This window comes from Manis pentadactyla, chromosome X (genome assembly GCF_030020395.1).
Source record: "Manis pentadactyla isolate mManPen7 chromosome X, mManPen7.hap1, whole genome shotgun sequence".
In the NCBI taxonomy this organism is placed as follows: domain Eukaryota; kingdom Metazoa; phylum Chordata; class Mammalia; order Pholidota; family Manidae; genus Manis; species Manis pentadactyla.
In genome coordinates, this window is record NC_080038.1 from 135,114,230 (window position 1) to 135,136,844 (window position 22,615).

At 35.6% G+C, this 22,615-nt stretch overlaps 1 protein-coding gene across 3 annotated transcripts in view; it reads left to right on the forward strand.

Annotated features, from left to right (window-relative positions):
• The window catches only part of LOC130681914 (syncytin-1-like), a 325,096-nt gene extending 303,204 nt beyond the window's left edge, over positions 1-21,892 (forward strand). Inside the window, exon 2 of one of the 3 annotated variants that reach the window (XM_057495730.1) lies at positions 17,425-21,892. In XM_057495730.1, coding sequence (XP_057351713.1) covers positions 17,545-19,044 — 1,500 coding nt within the window. In that variant the 5' untranslated portion in view covers positions 17,425-17,544 and the 3' untranslated portion in view covers positions 19,045-21,892. Of the gene's footprint in view, positions 1-13,118 lie in introns of all 3 variants that reach the window. The other 2 variants (XM_057495729.1, XM_057495728.1) reach the window with 2 other exon arrangements.
• Positions 21,893-22,615: the final 723 nt, after the last annotated feature.

Consider the following 22,615-nt stretch of genomic DNA (forward strand, 5'->3'; position numbering starts at 1 on the left):
ACAGTATGCCAACTATTGAACAACATTCATAGGTTGTTTTATATCAAGAGCAACAAAATTTCTCACCTACTTATGACACAGAGGTGGCAAAAAAAAACCTATAGTCTTTGTGCTCTCTAATCAGTCGTGAATGAAGTCAATTTGAGACCTTTTGGGAGGAGAGGCTGGGTTTTTGCAAACTAGCAATCATAACAAGCATTACCCTTTTCTGCTGACAGGAAAGTTCAAAAGTTCCGTTACATCCCACTTTCTCAGCAATTGATAAAGGTTAATAAAACAGGATTTTAGGAAAGCAGTGTTTCTATTGCATTTTTTATGCACTTAAAGACAATTCTTGTTAATTCCACTTGACTCAGTCCTCAAGCTTTTCTCACATTCTAGCTAGAGCTTGTCCCTTTTCTCTGCTTTGCATGGACCAATAAACTGTGGATAGAAGTCCCAGTTCTGGTAGCCAACAAGAAAAGGCCTGCCCTTGTTTAAAAAAAAAGTCTGAGCTGGTGACAGTAGATAGCAGGAGAAGGTAAGATTTGAACTTATGCCTCTTGGGAAGAGAACATCCACTTCATGGATTCATAAATATTACATTAGAATGGGCTGAGGAAGCTGGTGTTGAATTTTTTTTTTATATCGTTAATGTATAATTATTTAAACAACATTATGGTTACTAGACTCCCCCTATTATCAAGTCCCCCCCCACATACCCCATTACAGTCACTGTCCATCAGGGTAGTAAGATGCTATAGAATCATTACTTGTCTTCTCTGTATATACTGCCTTCCCATGTCCCCCCCACCACTATATTATGTGTGCTAATCGTTGCCCCTTTTTCCCCCTTCTCCCTCCCTTCCCACCCATCCTCCCAGGCTCTTTCCCTTTGGTAACTGTTAGTCCAGTCTTGGGTTCTGTGAGTCTGCTGCTGTTTTGTTTCTTTAGTTTTTTCTTTGCTCTTATACTCCACAGATGAGGGAAATCATTTGATACTTGTCTTTCTCTGTCTGGCTTATTTCACTGAGCATAATACACTCTAGTTCCATCCATGTTGTTCCAAATGGTAAGATTTGTTTTCTTCCTATGGTTGAATAATATTCCATTGTGTATATGTGCCACCTCTTCTTTATCCATTCATCTACTGATGGACACTTAGGTTGCTTCCACAACTTGGCTATTGTAAATAGTGCTGTGATAAACATAGGTGTGCATCTGTCTTTTTCACACTGGGCTGCTGCCTTCTTAGGGCAAATTCCTAGGAGTGGAATTCCTGGGTTAAATGGTATTTCTATTTTGAGTTATTTGAGGAACCTCCATACTGCTTTCCACAATGGTTGAACTAGTTTACATTCCTACCAGCAGTGTAGGAGGGTTCCCCTTTCTCCACATCCTTGCCAACATTTGTTGTTGTTTATCTTTTGGATGTTGGCCATCCTAACTGGTGTGAGGTGACATCTCATTGTGGTTTTAATTTTCATTTATCTGATTATTAGCAATGTGAAGCATCTTCTCATGTGCCTGTTGGCCATCTGAATTTCTTCTTTGGAGAAGTGTCTGTTCAGACCCTGTGCCCATTTTTTTATTGGATTATTTGCTTTTTGTTTGTTGCAGTGTGAGAGCTCTTTATACATTTTGAATGTCAACCCTTTATCGGATCTGTCCTTTATGAATATATTCTCCCATACTGTAGGATGTCTTTTTGTTCTACTGATGGTGTCCTTTGCTGTACAGAAGCCTTTTAGTTTGATATAGTCCCACTTGTTCATTTTTGCTTTTGTTTCCCTTGCCCGGGGAGATATGTTCATGAAAAAGTTGCTCATGTTTATGTCCAATAGATTTTTGCCTGTATTTTTTCCTAAGAGTTTTATGGTTTCATGGCTTACATTCAGGTCTTTGATCCATTTCGAGTTTCCTTTTGTGTATGGGGTTAGACAATGATCCAGTTTCATTCTCTTACATGTAGCTGTCCAGTTTTGCCAACACCAGCTGTTGAAGAGGCTGTCATTTCCCCATTGTATGTCCATGGCTCCTTTATCATATATTAATTGACTGTATATGCTTGGGTTTATATCTGGGCTCTCTGTTCTGTTCCACTGGTCTGTGGGTCTGTTCTTGTGCCAGTACCAAATTGTCTTGATTACTGTGGCTTTGTAGTAGAGCTTGAAGTTGGGACACGAGATCCCCCCTGCTTTTTTCTTCCTTCTCATGATTGCTTTGGCTATTCAGGGTCTTTTGCGGTTTCATATGAATTTTGGAGCTATTTGCTCTAGTTCATTGAAGAATTCTGTAGGTATTTTGATAGGGACTGCATTGAATCTGTAGATTGCTTTGGGCAGGATGGCCATTTTGAGAATATTAATTCTTCCTACCCAAGAGCATGTGATGAATTTCCATTTATTAGTGTCCTCTTTAATTTCTCTTAGGAGTGTCTTATAGTTTTCAGGGTACAGGTCTTTCATTTTCTTGGTTAGGTTTATTCCTAGGTATTTTATTCATTTTGATGCAATTGTGAATGGACTTGTTTTCCTGATTTCTCTTTCTGCCAGTTCATCATTAGTGTATAGGAATGCAACAGATTTGTGTGTGTTAATTTTGTATCCCACAACTTTGCTGAATTCAGATATTAGATCTAGTAGTTTTGGAGTGGATTCTTTAGGGATATTATGTACAATATCATGTCATCTGCATACAGGGACAGTTTGACTTCTTCCTTGCCAATCTGGATGCCTTTTATTTCTTTGTGTATGTCTGATTGCCGTGGCTAGGACCTCCAGAACTATGTTGAGTAAAAGTGGGGAAAGTGGGAATCCTTTCTTGATCCCTATCTTAAAGGAAAAGCTTTCAGCTTCTCGCTGTTAAGTATAATGTTGGCTGTGGGTTTGTCATATATGGCCTTTATTATGTTGAGGTACTTGCCCTCTTGGTGTTGAATTTTTTATGGACCCTCACAAATGTCAAGGAATTTCATCTAGGATGAGGCAGCACTATAGCTCCTTGAATAGAGTCAATGTGTTTCATGCCCTTACTCCTTAGCAGTTTGATATTTAAATATGAATAACACTTGTTTCAGGAAGTAGTATTTTTAACTTTCATATAATTTTCAGAATATAGAGAAAAGTGTTATTGCTACAGGGAAAAATGTTACTGCTTTAAGAGTGCAAGCATACTTTTAGCTTACAATGTATACTTATTTGAGTTCACAGTGGTAAGTTACTTTAGAGTAATTATTTCTTCTGGCTTAACTTTTCTTAGCCTCAGTTTTTTTCATCTTCAAAATGTAAAAATAATGCTTATCTTTCAGGCTTTCAGGAGAATTACAACAAATTTTGTATATAAAATTTGTAGCATGCTGCATAGCATATAATAAGTACTCAATAAATGTAGACTAATTATCATATTTATTATTACTATAAAATATTTCAGTAGCCTTTTAGATGAAGTTTATTTAGCAAATATATATATATGAATCTCAGTAGCTCATTTGGAAAAGATTTCTCATTGTATCTTATCTTTGTAGACAACATGAAGATATATAAGTATGACTGGGTTGCTCCCTGTTTGAATATTCCTGATTGGATTGTAGTCCCTCTGGAGAAAGGTTTCTAGTGGTATGTCACAGGACTGTAGCCCAACTTTTGTCCTGATTATCATTATTATCAGTGATTTAGGTAAAATGTTGGAATATTTGCTCATCACATTAATGGATAATACAAGGTTATAAGGGACCACAAGTAGTTTAGATGAGTGAATCAGAATCCAAAGATACATTTAAAGACTGAGAAGGTGCAGTATATAAAAATAAAATTTATACAAAAAAATTATCAAAATATATGAAAATGAAATTTAATACAAATGAATGTAAATCTACCCCCTTGGTATTGAAACCCAATGCACACATCTATGTTGAGAAACATAATTTTGTAGCTGCATTTGTGGAAGACAGATCTCGTTTTCTTGTTATTGGCAAACTCAGTATGCATTGCAATATAATTCAGGTTATTTTCCCAAAGAACAAATGTTACCTTGGGGGGTATAACTAAGAGTATTTTGTCTAAAATGAGAGAGATAGTAACTCTACTCCACTCAACAGTAATTAGCAATCTACTCAGGTTTTTTTGGTGGTACAAATGTTTAAGAAAAATGAAAAATGAAGACTATTCAGACTAGAATCATTTTTAGAAATGATCTAAGGAATTGGGGCTGTCTAACCTGGAGGGGGAAGACTGGGAAGAGATGTGACACATGTCTTCTGAATCTTAATTAAGGGCAGGACTGCTAGTGTTTACAGTGAAGAATATAGTTCTGTCTTTCAGTTATCTTCCATTTGGGAGAAACACATCAAAAAGGGAAACAAAATTATTAAAGATCCTAAATATGAGTGTTGTAAAGATCAAAAACCAAAAGGCTAGAGAATGATAGGAGTTGAGTAGGATCCTACTTTATTTTATGTTGCTAGGGAAGGCCTTCTGATGAGGTAAGTTTTGAGCCAAGAACTGAAGGATGAATGGGTGGGGTAAAGCTATCCTGGGAAGCAAGAACCACAAGAATAACAAACATTGTTATTGGTTTTTTCAAGGAATAAGCTATAGACCAATATGGATACATACACACACACACACACACACACACACATGCATGCACACACAATGTCATAAAGACATAGTGTTTCTGTGTGGTCTTTTATTTAAAAACACACAGTATGTAATATATTTTGAGAAACAAAATACATTCATATATATAAACTCATTTTTGAGCAACTTCTGCATATTGTCCTATATTATAGATGTAGTTAATTTTACTTATTCCTCTATTCAAATTTCTATTCCTCTGTTGAAATTTTCTGCCCCTTTTTTCATTCACCTTACATTACTGAAGTATAATTGGCAAAATTGTAAGATATTTAAAGTTTACAATGTGGTGATTTAATATACATATACATTGTGAAAGGATTTCCCCCACTGAGTTAACTAACATATCTATCACCTCACATATTTACCATTCATTGTGTGTATAAAAACATTTAGTTCTATTATCTTGGGAAATTTCAATTACTCAATACAGTGTTAATAGCTTTAGTCACCATATTATACATTAGATCCTTAGAACTTCTTTATCTTATAACTGATTTTGTACACCTTTATCAACCTCTCCTGATGTCCTGAACCCCCTCTCACCCTTGGCAATCACTCTTTTGCTCTCTGTTTCTATCATTTTGATGTCTTTTTTTTAGATTCCACATATAAGTGATACTATGTAGTATTTGTCTTGCCTGCCTGGCTTATTTTACTTAGCATAATGCATTCTAGGTTCTTCCATGTTGTCACCAATGACACGATGTCCTTTTTTAAGGCTGAATACTATTCCATGGGATACCCATAGCTTGACAATATTCCATTTTATATATATATATTGATCTTTTCTATTGTCTTTTTGGACTCTTTCATTCACTTATGCTCTGATCTTTTGTATTTCTCCTTCCTACTAACTTGGTCTTAGTCTGTTCTTTTCTAGTTCTTCATGGGGTAAAGTTAGATTGTTTATTTGAGATCTTTCCTTTCTGTTAATATAAGGCATTTATTGCTGTAAACTTCTATTTTAGAACTAGTTTTGCTGCATCCCATAAGTTTTAGTATGTTGTCTTTCCATTTTAATTTGTCTCAATTTTTTTTTAATCTCTTTTGATTTCTTCTTTGACCTATTGGTTCTTCAGTAGCATGTTGTTTAATCTCCACATATTTGTGAATTTTCCAGTTGTCTTCTTGTAATTTATTTCTCATTTCCTACCATTGTAGTCAGAAAAGATGCTTGATATGATTTCAGTATTTTTAAATCTATTAAGACTTGTTTTGTGCCATAATATATGATCTATCCTGGAGAATATTCCATGTGCACTTAAGACAAATGTGTATTGTGCTGTTGTTTGGATGTTTTGTATATGTCTGTTAGGTACATCTGGTCTAATATGTAGTTCAGGTCCCATATTTCCATACTGATTTTCTGTCAGGATGATTTACCTATTATTGAAAGTAGAGTATTGAAGTCCCCTGCTATTATTGAGCTGTTGTCTATTTCTCCCTTCTGTCTGGTTAACATTTGCTTTCTATATTTAGGTGTTCCTATGTTGGGTACATAAATATTTATAATTATTATATCCTCTTGATGAACTGATCCGTTTCGCATTGTATGATTATCTTTGTCTCTTGTTACAGTCTGAATTTAAGTCTATTTTATCTGGTGTAAGTATATATCCACTGCTTTCTTTTGGTTTTTGTTTGCTTGGGATATTTTTTCCATCCCTTCGCTTTCATTCTGTGTGTGTTCTTAAAGCTGAGGTGAATCTGTTTTAGGCAACATATAGCTGAGCCTTTTTTTTCTTTATCCATTTAGCTATTCTATGTCTCTTGATTGAGGATTTATTGTATTTACATTTAACACAATTATTGATAGGCATGGACTTCCTATTGCCATTTTAAAAATCATTTTCTGGTGATTTCATAATTCTTTTTTTCTTTTTTCCCCTCTTGCTATCTTCTTTCGTGATTTGATGTTTTTCTTAGTGGTATGCTTTGATCCCTTTTTATATCTTTTTTATCTACCATAGGCTTTTGCTTTGTGTTTACTAAGAGGCTTCCATTTTTTCTTCCATTGAGTTGTCTGTATTTCCTTACTGATTTGTTGAAGTTCTTTTTATATCCTGCCTATTAGTCCTATGTCTACTATATGCATTGCAAATAGCTTCTAAAAATTAGTAGCTGACCTCCTCATCATTTTTATGAGTTATTTTAATGAAAAGAATGTCATATGTACTGTAATAAATTTTTCATTAGATTTTTAGGAATTCCTCTTTTTAATGTATAGAAGCTATGATTGTAGATAAGGTCATATAAGGATATGATCAATAGAGAAAGGAGGGGAGTAAAACCACTTTTTGCTAACACCATAAATTGATTTTTGGATGAAACAATATGAACCAATAGAGGAATCAGAGAAGAAACAGCCAGAAAAATAGCATTTATTTAACTGAATCTTCTTCAGTAGCCTGATCTTCAATCCAATCTCTCTCTGTGTTACTATATCCTGAATTATAGATCCAAAATATTGTTGACAAACAGTATTTCTAGAAATAAGTAAACAAGAAAACCAAGAGATTATGAATTTACTTTTAGACTTAAATATCTCCTCTTACTTTATATTTTATTATTCTTCCTTGCTGTTGTCAATTCACTGTTGTCAATGTTTTGCCTGATAAATTTTATTCTCTTATGTCTTCTCCAGAATCTTCAATGGACTACCTATTTCTAAAATAGTGGCAGAGGGTAGCTTTACCTTTTTCAAAACTTTTAGGTAGTCTACTTTCCTTAATTGTTGAAGTCCAAAATGAACTCACTTCTTTCTTATTTAAATAGAGAATTTGATACACTTTTAAATCACTCTGCTTCCCTCAACATAAATCTCTATTTTTGTTAATGTAATTCAGAATTTTAGATCTGTTATTGTTAATGAGTCACTATGTGTACATTATGTATTCTTCAAGAATACTTAAAAGATATTTGCATTTGGTTTGATAGTAAGGTTTTAAAAAGGATCTACAGACTTCTGTAAGTGCTCATTTTTAGTCATTTTACTCTCTTTCTTCTCCAATTTCTAGAACATCATATAAGGAAGTTTATTTCTGTTCTTTTACATTTTGAATTGTATATGAAGCTCTTAGATGGAAATATTTCATCCTGTCGCTGATGACATTGCTTCATCACTTTTTTTCCATTTAGTGTTTCAGTTGAGGCATTTGAGAAAAGCCTGACTCATTTCTGTTTGAAGATAACTTTTGCTTCTGCTTAGGTGATTGTAAGGTTTTCTTTTTAATGCTTGTACCTCAAACAAAATTTTCCAGTATATGTCTAGATGTGGTCATCTTTTCCTTGATTTTTCTTGGCACGTGATGAGACCTTTCAAAGGATTTATTCAGCTCTTCCATCAGTTCAGAAAACTTGCTGTTGGTAGAACTGCTTTAATCATCCTAAATAAGAACCATTGCTTCTTCTTTCTTATTCTGAACACCACTTAACTTGTAGCTGTCCATAGCCACAGACCTCTCTCATCATTTTCATTTCTTCATTCTGCCTCTACATTGTGGTCAAGTTTCTTAAGCATATCATTCCCATTGTTAATTGGACTGATGAAGTCTTTATTCTCCTTTTTACTGCTTCAAGTAAGGATTTTTATTTTGCTATTAAATTTGATGTTTTAAGTATTCTGTGTTTCACTCATCCCCATTTAATTTCCATTTCACCAATTGGAGACTCCCTTTACTTCTCAGTGTTTTGACTTTATCTTCACTTATTTCATGGATGGGTGATGCTCACTATTCACTTTAGCCATATTGGCCTACTTGCCATTCCTTGAACTTGCCAAGTCTGCTCACATTTTTGGGCTTTTTCAGTTGTTGTTCCCTGTGCCTGAGATGCTCTTAACTCCTTTGTTCAGCTCTGTCTTCTGATTAAGTACCAGCTCCACAGAGAGGCCTTCCTTGACTGCCTAATCTGCAGTAGTTCCTTTTTTTCCCAGCACTCTATATCACTCTAATGTATTCCATTTCCCTTCATAACCAACATCATTTGCTGATATTATATAGGATAATTAATTATTGGCCTGTCCCTATATCAGAGTGTTGGCTTCATGAGAATGGTTACTTAATCCAGTTGAGTCAATATTATATTCCCACTGTCTATAATGGTGCCAGGAACTTAGTAAATACCCAACTAATATTAACTGATTGAATGAGTAAATGAATAGAAGAAATACATTAGAGAAACAGCATATCTAAATCATTAGGTGAATATAGCTGATTTAAGTTTAAGTTCTTCCAAATGGACTTGAACAAGTTACTTTATCTTTCTGGGCCTCAGTCTTCTTATTTGTAAAATAGAGATGATAATAATAGTTATTGTTCAAGAGTCACTGCACAGATGAAAGGATGTATGTAAAAGTTCAAACACATTAGTTAGCATGGTAAGTGCTTAAAGAAGGCAATTATTGTCATTGTGGATATCAGATAAAGTGACAGAAATTATCTGGAAAACTAGAACACAGAAAGCTTAATGCTATCTATTGCAAAAATGTATTTTCCCATAATTCAGGTTATGTGGTTCGGCCAGTATAGTGACCTTGCAAATTATTATTACCAAAAATTGAATCTTTTGAAATAGGGATATTAAGCTATTATATTTAGCAAATATTTATGAGAGCCTACTCTGTGTCAGGCACTGTTGAGGAAATTTGTGTCAACATTTGATCTTTGGCAAACATTTTTTTGCAATCTCTTTTGATGTGTTCCCCCGAAGAAAGTGAACCAGCATGAAGGGGTTGCTCATCCAGTAATCCTGAAATCTTGGACACTCAAGGAGAGAAAGGAGATGAACACATGAACATTTTGTGAGCTTTCCATAGTACTTCTTTGTTCAGTTTTTACTTCAAAAGCATGCTGGACTTTTAACTTTGTAGCTTTGCAATTTCCAAAATTGATATATTCCATGGGTGAGTAACTGACTATCCCAGTTTTCTGAGGACTAAAGGAGTTTCCTGGGACATGGAACTTTCAACTTTAAATCCAGAACATCCCAGCAAGCTGGGTCAAGTCGGTCACATTATTCATGAGGGTGTGTGTGTGTGCTTGTGCATGTGTATGTTTATGTATGCATATGTATGCCTCTAAGTGCTATATTTAGCCTGTTATTCAGGTGTGTTAGATCCCATGATAGACATAAGCATTTATATCCCAAAATATCTGTAAATAAGTGTTTCTCAAAAATTTCTAGAAAACAAGTAATCATGAAGTGTTATTTTAATTTCTCTTGGACCGTATCATATCATCATAATATTTTTGGGACCTCATTTCTCAAGGCCAACTACCTAAAAATCTTGTGCAGTCAAAATTTTAATCCATTTCATTGAATTGATAGAAAGTGATAATTTTTTCTACATTCTATACCTTTCCCTAAATAACTGAGCAGGAATTTGCTGTTAAAACGGGAACAGTTGTTTATTTTTGCCACTTTATGAGTAATGGAAAAGCCTTTTGCATACATGATCACTTTGTAGGCTGGATGCTTCTCATTTTCATTATTTACACATCTTTAACAGGTTCTCGTGCAAAAGTGTAAGATCACTTCCTTATTCTCATTAGTCAGTGCTCTTACCTTTACTTAAAGACTTGGTCTATTACCTTAAGCTCATTGTTATGAATCTTGAATATCCATGGAATAATAAATCTGTGTTCTGATGTATGAAAAGCAGCCCTCCCCGCAGTTCTACCAACACGTATTTGAAAATACTCTTCTATTATGTCTGGATTTCAGGATGGGGAAATTAGATTGAGGTTTTTTTTGAATTTTTGAGGATTTTGAATGATTTTTGTATTTGTTAATTGAAAATCTATTTGTCACCATGCTTGGAAATAAGCAACAATATAATAATTCTAGTAAGACATACTACTGTTTGTTGTTATTCCCTCTTTCTATATTTTGATTACATTCACCTGCCACCCTGTCCTTGATGTCACGAGTTTCATTTGAAAATGCAAGCTTCTTGAAGACAGACCAATAGCTTGTTTGTCATTACATTCCCAGTAGTTAGCATAGTGCTTGGCAAAAGATGTTATTCATGAAGTGTTAATTAAATAAATAAAATAGATTAAAATGATTTACAAAAATGGCTAGCATTAATGCAGAAAAATGAAATCCAATAGTAGTTATATATACTTGCATACACAAAGTATTGAATACCCCCAACAGTCTCATCAAATCTCATGATTTCACCAGGGCCAATTCTGGTGGTTTTGTTTCTGGTTATCTTGTCAGGTCACTATAAAGAAATAATAATAATAGTGTCTTTGTCTTTTGGTATTAATTCATTCAACAAATATTGTCCAGATGCCTGCTATGTGTCAAACTGGGGATACAGTGGTCATTATGGCAAAGTTCCTGCTATGGAGGAGATTCCAGTCTTTATCTTTCTTTTGAGTTCCACCTCCATCATGCTATGTGGAAAATAGGTATTTATGCCTAAATGATCCATAGTAAGTTGAAACTCAGAATACTTGCAACTGAGTTTGTCTCCCCCTTACTACTAAATCAAGTCCTCTTGCATTATTTGTTCTAATATAAATCCAAATGATGGCAGTGATCATGTCGGTCATGTTTTAGCTGTGTGTAACTAGTGCCTAGTACAGAACCTGGCCCATAGAAGGTTTTCAATAAATATTTCTTCCAAAGTCACATCTTACATGTCATCAGAATTAAGCCCTGTGGCTTCTAAATTTCCATAACCCCCTCTCCCTATCCATATCTACTATAGCAGCCTGCACAATGTTGTATCAAATTGTTTATGCAGGTGTCTCTACTTACCCTTAGATTGCAAGCTCTTTGGGAATAGAGATTGTCTGCATCATTTGTCTTTACCGTAGATCCAAGCACTTGTGAACTCAGAGTAAATGCTTATTGAAATAAATAATGTTAAAAATACCTTATTGATTACTATTGCCCTTGAATGCACTAAGCAATAATTTACTAAAGCATTAAACCTTCCTCCTATTTATGAACTGACCATTCAGTCACCAACAATATGATATGACCTGTCAAGCACTGGAATTTATCACACTCATTTCTCCCAACAGTTCTCATTTATGGATGTGGAACCAAAGGTCTAGAGAGACTAACTCATTTGATCGAGATTATACAGCTTAAACATTGGTAAATCACTTCTCAGGAGTTCGTCTGCAAAATTTAAAAAGTGGAACAGACCTCAGCATTTATTTAGCCCAATCTTTCACATTATATTATTCTAAAGTAATTTTTTTTACAATATACTAAAAGTCATCTCTCATTTTCATTCTAATTCTCTGCTGTTCTTTTATTTTCAAGCTATTCATAATTGGCTCAATTTCTGTAGAATATTTATGCATTATTAAATGTTTTACATTTATCTTGCTTTCTATATTTGTGAGAGGCCCTGTGTCTTGGGTGTTGCTCATTTGCATGTCATTAGAATTTGTCTTTTCTGATATGAGCTCACCTTTGTAGTTGTAGCTAGAAATGAGCTGCCTACAAGGAGTGCATGGGTGTGGCATGTTGCCATTGTGTGACATATATGAGAGCATGTGAGCTATTGTCCCTGGTTTCACTTCAGAGATGATCATTTCATCTGCACCTGGAACACTGGTGATTTCTTTTCAAATATCCAAGGGATTTTTATCCACGTGAGAAAGGAGGCACGGGCTTTAGGACAGGGCAGGGAGAAGAGTAAAAGACAGACTGAAGTAGCAGGAAGGAAAGGACCCCTGAGAGATTGCCAAAGAGGAAACAGAGGCATTTGCTTGGACACTGTTTTCAAATGACAGTTCCCAAAAACAAAAATGGAAAGCTGCTTGGGGACAAGCCTCCATGTGCCCCACAAAGCATCACATAGAGTGTGAACGTGTCAGAGAAGAAAGGATGAAGATAAATTTCCATGAGGTGATGATCAGTTTCCTTACTCACAGTTTGTTCTGAGGAACTGACCAGGGCTGCTTAGGAATTTAGTCTCAGGATATTCTGGCCCAATCAGCATATTCATCAGAGGAATTTATTTCTACCAAAGAGCTGTTCCTTGAGCTTGAGAGAGTTTTATTTGCATCAAACTTGTATACAGAGAAGTGATTTTTAACCAGCCTCAGCATAAATCTTACAAGGTGATATCTTTCCTACTCTACAGTTATAATTCTAGGCTAGCTTATTGTTTGGTCAGTGGACTCAGAAAAGCAGTACTGTATATTGTAGGTTGCTATTCATAGATCATTCTGTTTTTCCAAGAATTGATTGCCTTCCTTGGAATCCATGGTAGATGCCACAGCTCACTAAATCTTGACAGAGATCTGTTTCTTGTTATAGCTACCCTCCCATTGTCTGGTGCCAGGGACGTATTGCCCCGGCGGCCTGGAGGCAGTTACGTTCCTGGAGCAAAGCATGTTATTCATTGTGTCTAGAAACTTGTTAACCCACTCAAGAATGTGATTCCTGATCAATAAATACGAGAGGTGCTCTTTCAGCACCACTCTTGGGCTGTTACGCCTTGAGTCCCCTGGCTGGCCCTTTCAGATCTTCGATATCTCATCGCATCTCCTCCCTTGTCTGCGGGTCAGAAGCAGGGAGAGGATCAACAAGTGGCGTCCAAACAGAGACACTTGAAACTCAGAGCAGGGAAGCCCCGAAGATCATCGAACCGGTAAGACTCCCGGGAAAGCAAACGTAGGGACAGGATCCAGATGTTAGGGACACTATAATGGGCCAACATGAAACTAAAGCAGATAAACCGGAAGATTACTTAAAATTACTCTGTGCCCTCCTGAAAACACCAGGAGTGAAAATTTCTAAAAAAGACTTTGCTCAACTTCACAAATATATTAAAAAACATTGTTACTGGTTGCTGCCACAAGGAACCCTCAGACAAGCTGATGGGAGTAATGCATGAAGAGATTTCAAAGAGGCTCACAGACAGGGAAACATTATCCCTGTGCCTGTTTGGGTAGATCAATAGCCCCTTAATAAAGAAAAAGTGGCAGCCTTACACAAGTTAGTTTAAGAATAGCTTCAGCTAGATAGATTAGAATTTTCTATGAGCCCGTGGAATTCCCCTGTATTTGTTATAAAAAAGAAGTTAGGAAATTAGAGACTCTTACATGACTTAAGGCAAATTAATGTGGTTCTTATACCTATGGGACCTTTACAACAAGGCCTCCCTTTTCCGGCTATGATTCCAAAAGACTGGAATATGGCTATCATTGACCTTAAAGATTGCTTTTTTACAAGTTCTTTGGCCATAACACATAGGGGAAAATTTGCTTTTACTGTCCCTTCTTTAAATTTACAGGGCCCCTTTAGAAAGATTTCAATGGAAAGTGCTTCCTCAAGGAATGCTAAAGAACCCCACATTTCGCCCAAATTAGGTGCATAGGACTGACTCTTCAGCCTATACATGGAAAATGGCCCTCAGCTTATATCATTCATAATATGGATGATATTCGCATAGCTCTACATAAACATCTATCTCTTACTACTATTCTCAATGAGACCGAAGTTGAATTAAAACAATGGGGCTTATAAATAACTCCTGATAAAATACGAATACAATACCCAATGAATTACTTGGGGAATAGAATTCAAGAAAATTCAATAATCCCTCAGAAAATTCAGATAAGGAGAGATCATCTTAAAACGTTAAATGATTTTCAAAGATTATTAGGAGATATCAGTTAGATCCGACCGTTATTAAATATTCCTACTTATAAACTGCAACATCTCTTCAATACTTTGAGAAGACCGTCAGATCTTAATAGTCTTAGAGACTTAACCTTAAAAGCTGAAGAACTCAAGGAGGTAGAACAGCACATTCAAAAAGCTCAATTATTAAAAATTGACTTACCCAAACCTTTACTCTTATTAGTTTTTCCTTGCTCCCCATTCAAAGCAGTCCTCTTAGGCCTGTGTTACTTTCTCCTGTGTAATATAAATGGAGCCTGTAAAGTAATCAAGCTGAACCCTCAGACCAACATGTAAATAGCTCTATTCTATTGACTCCTTTCCTTAGAGGCAGTCGTCCTGGAGCTAAGCATTTCCTTGTCTGCAGCCCCAGGGAAGCAAAACAAGCCTGTGACTCAGATCAAGACTCGAGCAGCGAAAAGTCACACAGTCCCTGCACTTATCAGACAGGCAGGGGCCTCTCAAGGAATGACTAGAACTCGGGCAGAAAAAACTAAGAAAACGAACTGAGAGCAATTTGAACCCTAAATTCTAAAATAAAAAGTGTCTTATCTTCTGCACACAAACCTGGCCTCAGTACAAACTCTCTGATTAGAGAGGCTTGGCCCCTGAAAGAAGTATGCAATATAATGTTATGTAGCTAAATATATTTTGCCACAAGGAAAGAAAATAGTCAAAAGTCCCGTGAACTACAACAATATGGAACTAGTTTTCTAAATTCTTCTAGTGAAAATCTATTCTACTTATTAAGTTCATCATTATCTTTGAAAATTGGGAAGTCTTAAACTAGACTCCCTGAGATAGAAGAAATTTATCTTCTGCAATACAGCCTGGCTTTAAATGACTGGAGCTAGAATTGTACTTGCATTTCATTTCCAGCCCCCTGTACACACACAGTCCCTATCAGTTCAGAGCCTTCATCGGCCCTGTTAGTCTGGGGCCGTCTAAACCTTAACCCAGTTATGTAAACTGCTCGCCCTTAGAGTGTATTCTTGAAAACTGAAGTACTTTTAATCAAGTAAGCTAAAAAGAAAGAAGGCAATTGAATATTGGTAACTCAAATCTTTATATCAGTTTGTCTGTCTGTGTATATGTTTTTATATGAAAAGTGTTGCTAACTGTAGTCATTACATCTCAATTTGTATGTTTGTGTGTCTAAGTGTGTAAATGAAAAATATTTTCCTATCTCCGGATGGTATTAATAAAAATTTATTTAAAAACTAGCGCTTGTGAAAATTGGGCATTCTAAAACTTCCAGAAAAATCTAATAAAAAATATTAAACATTAATACTAATTTAAGTTTAACTGAAATGGACATGTCCATATAGTTATCAGCTGCTAAAGTTTACTTAAAATCATTTAAGTTGATGTGACCTGTTAAATATTTCAAGAAGTTGCTTGAAGAAAAACTTGATTTTGTCTGATGTTTGGTAAAAGTTTTATAAGTAATCTGGCATGATTGCTAAAAATAAGTAAACAAGTATAGCAAATAAACATCTTAATAATAATACTGTATTAATGTATAAGAGTGTGTATATCTGCAAACAGCCTGAGAATTTTTGTGGTAACCAAAATTCTTAAAGTTTGCTAAGTTATATAGACATATTTTGTGCTTAATGAGAAATTGTGCTGTAAGGCACATTTCCAGAAATGATAAAATATGTTCGTAGCTGTATCAATCTGAAGAATACTGGTGTAACAGTTTACAGTGGCCTATTTTTCAGTGTTCACTGAAGGTTAAAGTACCAAATGGTTTTAAGTTCTAATGAAGACTACTTAATATAATAAGGAAAACATTTCTGTATGCTAAAGAATGTATGTTTTTATACAAGAAGGTATAAGGAATAGAAATGCATTGTATTGAAAGTAAAAGAAGATAACTATTCAAAAGTACATCTGTTTGTTTAAAGACAGTGAACACTGAATATAAAAGAATAGTTGTAAAAAGTTTATAAAAAATTGATATGGTCATGTTATGTGAAATTAAAGCAAATAAATCTTGATATCAAGCACACAAGACTAAAATCTTTTGTTTCTTAAAAGAGCAAAAGTTTATTAGTCTACCTTTAATGTTGAAAGATTGCAAAAAGTTTTCTAATTGTTTATTAAAACAGTTTCTTATGCTTAAAGTCTCAATGAATTGTCTGAGTATTTAAGAAAATGAGACATTAATATTAAAAAGACTGTAAGCTAAGTGTTGTTAACAACTATGTAACCTTCTGTATTTGCTTTGAAACCTTCTTATTATCATTCTGGTTAAGTTATAAGTGTTATTTAATAACTATAATTCTATTTGGCAAGTGCCTTAAAAACTTTTGACAGCTTCCCAAGACCAAATTTAAAAAGGTGCTTTTACCTCTAGTTAACTCTGATATGTTCCAGAGGGCCCCTGGAACATATCAGAGGAATTTCTTCTCATCAAGGAAAATATTTGACTAATTGGCTTATTTATCTGATATATATTTACCTAGAAAGCACTGTCAAAAGGAATAATGCTAAACTTTATTACTGAATGTTTTATGTTACAGAAATATCCAAATTTCTGTGTATCAACTGTCTTACAGTAAGTTCTCATCAGATCTTTAACCACTGTCATTTGTAAATCTTTTGTCATTTATAAGCACTGTTTACTCCTAAACTAGTAAAGAACTAGATTTCAGCAGAACATATATTGGTTATATAAAATTAAGTAAACTACAGAAAAATGATTTTATAGCTTTTTGTTTCAAATGTTGCTGACAAAATGTTTTAAGCTTTTTCTCTTAAGCTGACTGACAATGCTCCAGTTTACCTCTCCTCTACAATAAAAAAATTTTTTCAGCTATGTAATATCACTCATAAAACAGGCATTTCATACAATTCTACAGGCCAAGCTCTAATTGAACATTGCCATCTTACTCTTAAGCATTATTTACTGAAATAAAAAGGGGGATTACTGCCTGATATGATAAAATTAACTGCAAATCAACGATTAATACATGCTTTACATATCCTTAATTTGGCTCTTTTAAAGGGTGACAGACAATCAACTATGGAAGTGCATTTCTGACAATATTTCTTTTTCTAAAACAACAGCAGTTCCTGTATGATGGTCTCCAATAGGTTCTTCAATGGTATAAAGGTCATATTAAGGTGTGGGGCAAAGGGTTTGTTTGTGTCATTATAGAGGGCCAACGCTTGATCTGGCTGCCTAGAAAGCGGATCAAGATACGCTATAAAGAGGAACTCCCAGCAGCATCGCCATCTGAGACGGCTGTCCCAGGCGATGTCCCTCAACCGGTTCCGTCACTGGAGTGAGGATCCCTACATGATAATGAAGTTTTTTATTCTAATCTCTATACACATACACATAACCCAGGCCTGTACTATTACTGCTAGTATTAGCAGTCCTCCGTACTTCGGCCGGGGAGTAGTACTTCATTGTATCTCCACTTGTTCAACTCCTGTAGGCCCGATGATTTGGAAAAAGGATGGTAATGAAATATACAGACAGAAAGATGGAGGAAAACTTGGTTGGGATAATGCTACTGATCAGTCTAAAAGAGACAATACCCGCTATATTTATAAAACAGTTTTAACCCGGAATGATATTGGCAATTATTCTTGTGAAAAATTCCAGAAGGGAAGCCCTGATCAAATATATAAAAGTAGTTATGTTTATTTGAATATTTCACTAACCCCAGAGAATGAGTATTCCTCACCCAATATGTGGTTGCAATTAGCTAATCAAGGGCTTAATAAGACATCTTTTTGTGTAGCAGGTGATTCCTCTATTAGTAGAATCTTAAGGAAGAATTTGATAGGCACAGGACTCACTTTTTCAGGGTTTACTAATATTTCTGGAATAAATATTACTTTAGCCCCCAAGATTCTTACTCAAGAAATTCAACTGAATTTACCAGTTAGCACCACTATAGTTTCTAGTTGTATATGTATCAATTGTACTAATATACCTTCTTACTGTAATTCTACTATTCATGTAAAATGGCCATATGGATATAGACTCCCAAATGGCTGGGTGTTTTTGTGTGATAACAAAACCTATCAAGCCTTTTCCTCACATTATCAAAGCATTTGTGGTATAGGATGTATTCTCCCAGCCCTTATAGATCATCCAGGATTTAAACACCGAAGAGTGACCCGAGCCCTGCCTCCAGATTGTGACGACAACTTGAAATTGTTGGACTCCGTTGCCGTTGCAGTCACAGCTGCGTTTGCATTGCCTGTACCAGGACTCGTTGCAGGAATGCAGAAGGAAGTATCTAAGCTGGCCTGTGCCTACAGCAAGACTGCAGATCTGACTGCTTCCATACTGTCAGAACTTAATCAGGAACCTGGAGAAGTTCGAGTAGCAGTGCTGCAGAATCGTGCTGCCATAGACTATTTGTTGCTGAAAGAACATTTGGGCTGTGAACAATTTCCGGGAATGTGTTGTTTTAATATATCTGATTTTTCACAGACAATTCAAAACCAGTTAGATGATATTCACCATATTATTGATAAATTGTCACAATTACCTGGATTACCTGATTGGTTCTCTTGGTTTCACTGGCTATGGCCAATACTTGTAGGCCTACTTCTTTTATGCATTTGCCTTCCCGTTTTGGTAACATGGGTGCACCATCTGATTGCTGGCTTAATAAAGCCAATTCATGCATATGCTACGTTTCAAGAAGTCATGGCAAAAAAAATAATAATTGCATGTTATTTTCTTGAGAGTCCGTGTGACAGATCACTGTATATTTTTGAATTCCGCAGCAATTAAGGGGATGATGAGGTGTTTGCATAAATCTTTTGCATGCCTCTTTGCTCTATTACATTTACTCCCTGCATGGCCCCAAGAGATGGCTGGCTAGCCAGAGACGGGTAAGATTCCTCATGGGAGGAACAACCTAAGACAGGCACAGTCGTGGGGGCCAACAGTTCGAGAGATGAGGGGGTCAACTGAGGCGTGGCTTAGCACCTCGCCCCCCCTGATGAGGCATTTCTTGTCGCCCCTTTACCAAGCTGCGGTGGAATAACGGACTTCTCTTCCTTTTTGATTTAAAAACGGGAGAAATGTAGGTTGCTATTCATAGATCATTCTGTTTTTCCGAGAATTGATCGCCTTCCTTGGAATCTGTGGTGGATGCCGCAGCTCACTAAATCTTGACAGAGATCTGTTTCTTGTTATCGCTACCCACCCCCCCATTGTCTGGCACCAGGGACGTCTTACCCCGGCGACCTGGTGGCAATTACATTCCTGGAGCAAAGCATGTTAATCATTGTGTCTAGAAACTTGTTAACCCACATAAGAATGTGATTCCTGATCAATAAATATGAGAGGTGCTCTTTCAGCACCACTCTTGCGCTGTTATGCCTTGAGTGCCCTGGCTGGCGCTTTCAGATCTTCGATATCTCATCGCGTCTCCTCCCTTGTCTGCGGGTCAGAAGCCGGGAGGGGACCGACAATACATGGTACAATCTGTATTAAAAAGATGGAGCAAAGTCATTTTGTGAAGTGAAATTAGCCATTCAAAGAGGAAAAGTTCAAATTCGCATGAACAGGGAGTACAAAGGTGGTTGCCAGGGGCTTGGAGAGTGGGGGAAATGGGGATTTTACGGTCCAATGTGTAAAAAATTTCAGTAATATAAGTTGAAAATGTTCTAGAAATCTGCTGTACATCACTGTGTCTATAGTTAATGATACTGTATTACACACTTAAATTTATGTGTTAAGTGATCTTACCACAATTAAAAAAAATCCTTCTGGAAATTAAGAGGTGTAGACTTCTCTGAATTGATCTAGTAGAATGTTTTAAAGTGCATGTCGTGTGATAAAGCTCTTGGATATTTAATGTTTCTAAACAGGATGCCTCTAAGTAGACTTGGGCACTCTGGTTCTCAGTGATTTGAAAAGTGGTTTAATATTAAGTAACCAGACATTGTGTAATTAAAACAGAAGGATGTTTCACTTCATTCCCCTGGTTAATTGATTGATGGTACATTCTAGTCAAAGTAAGTGAATTCTGAATAATAACCCTTAAAATGGAAAATTTAAGATGAAATGTGCTGTTTTTGCTGGATTTTTGCATTTTAATATTTTGAAAAAACAAACTAATGGCTCTTGAGGGGGAGAAGTATGAAGACTCCACTTTACAGCTGTGATAAAGTATTCAAGGTAATGAAAGTCAAACAAGATTATTAAAAGAAAGATACAAAGCCTAAATAAAAACCAGCTCTCTCTCTATAGAACATCAATGCATTGAATCTCAGTATACCTATCTGGTTACCTTAATTTAGATAAAACTGTTCCTGAAGATAGGCAAATACACTTAATTTTTTAATGGTAAAGAGAAAAAAACTCGTTGGTTTTATTTTACAACATATTGTCTCTGTGTTGAATTGGAAATTGTTCATCTGATTTACCAAAACCTGGGGTACTCAGTAGTTTTAGAATACTTTGAGAATCATCCTTTATTTTTTATGAAATTAGAACTTAACAAATGATAATGGCAACTGAACAATTACAGTGTATTTGTTAAAAAGTACATGATTATTCAAATCACCATGTCAGTAATTAAAGTGCTTTTCTGGCCTTTTAATGAACATGTAATGAGAGACTTTTAAAATTGCTCATAGTTTACCTACAGGATTTTGATTTCCTCATTGGATCCATTAAAGTTTATCATGTAAAATCCAAGTTTTGGCTCATTTTAAGTATTAAATGTGTGTTTGAATGTTTCTAGCAATACCTTAGGAGCCATTAACTCCTATCATACAAATATGTATTATGAACCTTTAAAAACTGTGTTTCCCTGCCATTTTAATTTGCTGTAACATAGTCTAATTAGGTCCAGCACATTTCCTTGGTTAAGAGAGAAGTGTTCAGAATAACAATTTTGCCATGATAGAATAATAGTTTTATAAGACTTCATAAAGGTTTTCTTGGCAGAATCTCCAATTTGCAATGTCAGTGTGAGGATTCCATATTCACTAAATCTGCTTCTAGCTTGCATTACTGAGGGATGAATGTGAAGCTCAGTGCTCATCAGTAGTTTTTCAGGTAATTTTTAGAGTTTAAGTATCAAAATCTAGGGAGGTTTCTCAGAGGGCTCACATTTTTAATTCAGTCAATTCTTTGTTATCAGTCACTTCATTTGTGTCAAGCACTGAGTTAGGAGTTCTATCAGCCAGAGATGCAGGAAAGAAGGTTACACACTCCACTCTTGAAGAGGCAGGGGCTGCAAAGCTAGGCTGACTGCATGAATTCTAAGGTTTGCCCAGCACTGGAGCTAGCCAGGTAGACAGGGATATGGCAGGCAAATGAAGTCTATTTATTAAATAGGCAATAACTTTCCTGAATGAATGAACAAATGTATTTCATAATATAGGAACGTGCACATACCCTGAAAGGTCACAGAAGTAAGAGCTTTCTCCGAGCTCAGAAAGACTGGCTTGGACTTTGAAGATGGCTCGTCTGCTTTTGTGTAATATTGAAACAACACTTTCAAGATTTTAACATGACTCTAGTCATTGAAAACAGTGATGTGAACTAGGAGTCTTTTAAATCTCAGACTCTTGACAGTTTTATTGAAATAAGCTTATTCTTTGTTGTGGATGTAAATATTTAAGGGTATGCAGCAATTGTGGGAAATACAGCAAATATAATAAGAGTATAACACCATGAAAATATATCTTCCTGCTTGGGTCAGACCCATGGGGAACTAAGAGAATGATGTTTAAGCATATGACTTTCTTCCTAATACCAGTCTCAGAGGATAGAATGTCATTCCAAACACCCCAGTTTCTATTAATGGCCCATCCTGGTTATGTATTTATGGAGTTAGCCAAGGTTTTTGCAGTCTCCATCACTTCTTAAGTTAATGAAGTTTCATAAGATGGTCAATTTCCTCCTTCTCCTATATTCCCATCTTTAAGGTTAATTTATGTGAAACATTATTTAAAATGTGTGAATACATAAAAGATATACCATGAATTATACTCATTCCTAAGTAGGTGAAATGTCCTACATCATTTTTATAGAAGTTATCATATTCATTTATTCATTTCTTCCATTCCAATTAATACCATACTTACTATGTGCCAGGTTCTGGGGACACAAAGACAAATGAGGCAGACAGAGTATCTTATGGTCCAGTTACAAATAGATGGACATATAGCTTTATTAAGAACAATTAAAGAAGGACACATAGTAAGTAGTGTGATAGAAGCCCACAGGGGCAGGACAGCTAGTTTAGATAGGTGGGCAGAGAAGTGCTCTTTAAAGAGGTGACATTTAAGCTGAGTTAAGAAGGAGCTAGCTAATCAAAAAACAGAAACAATATCTGTGGCAG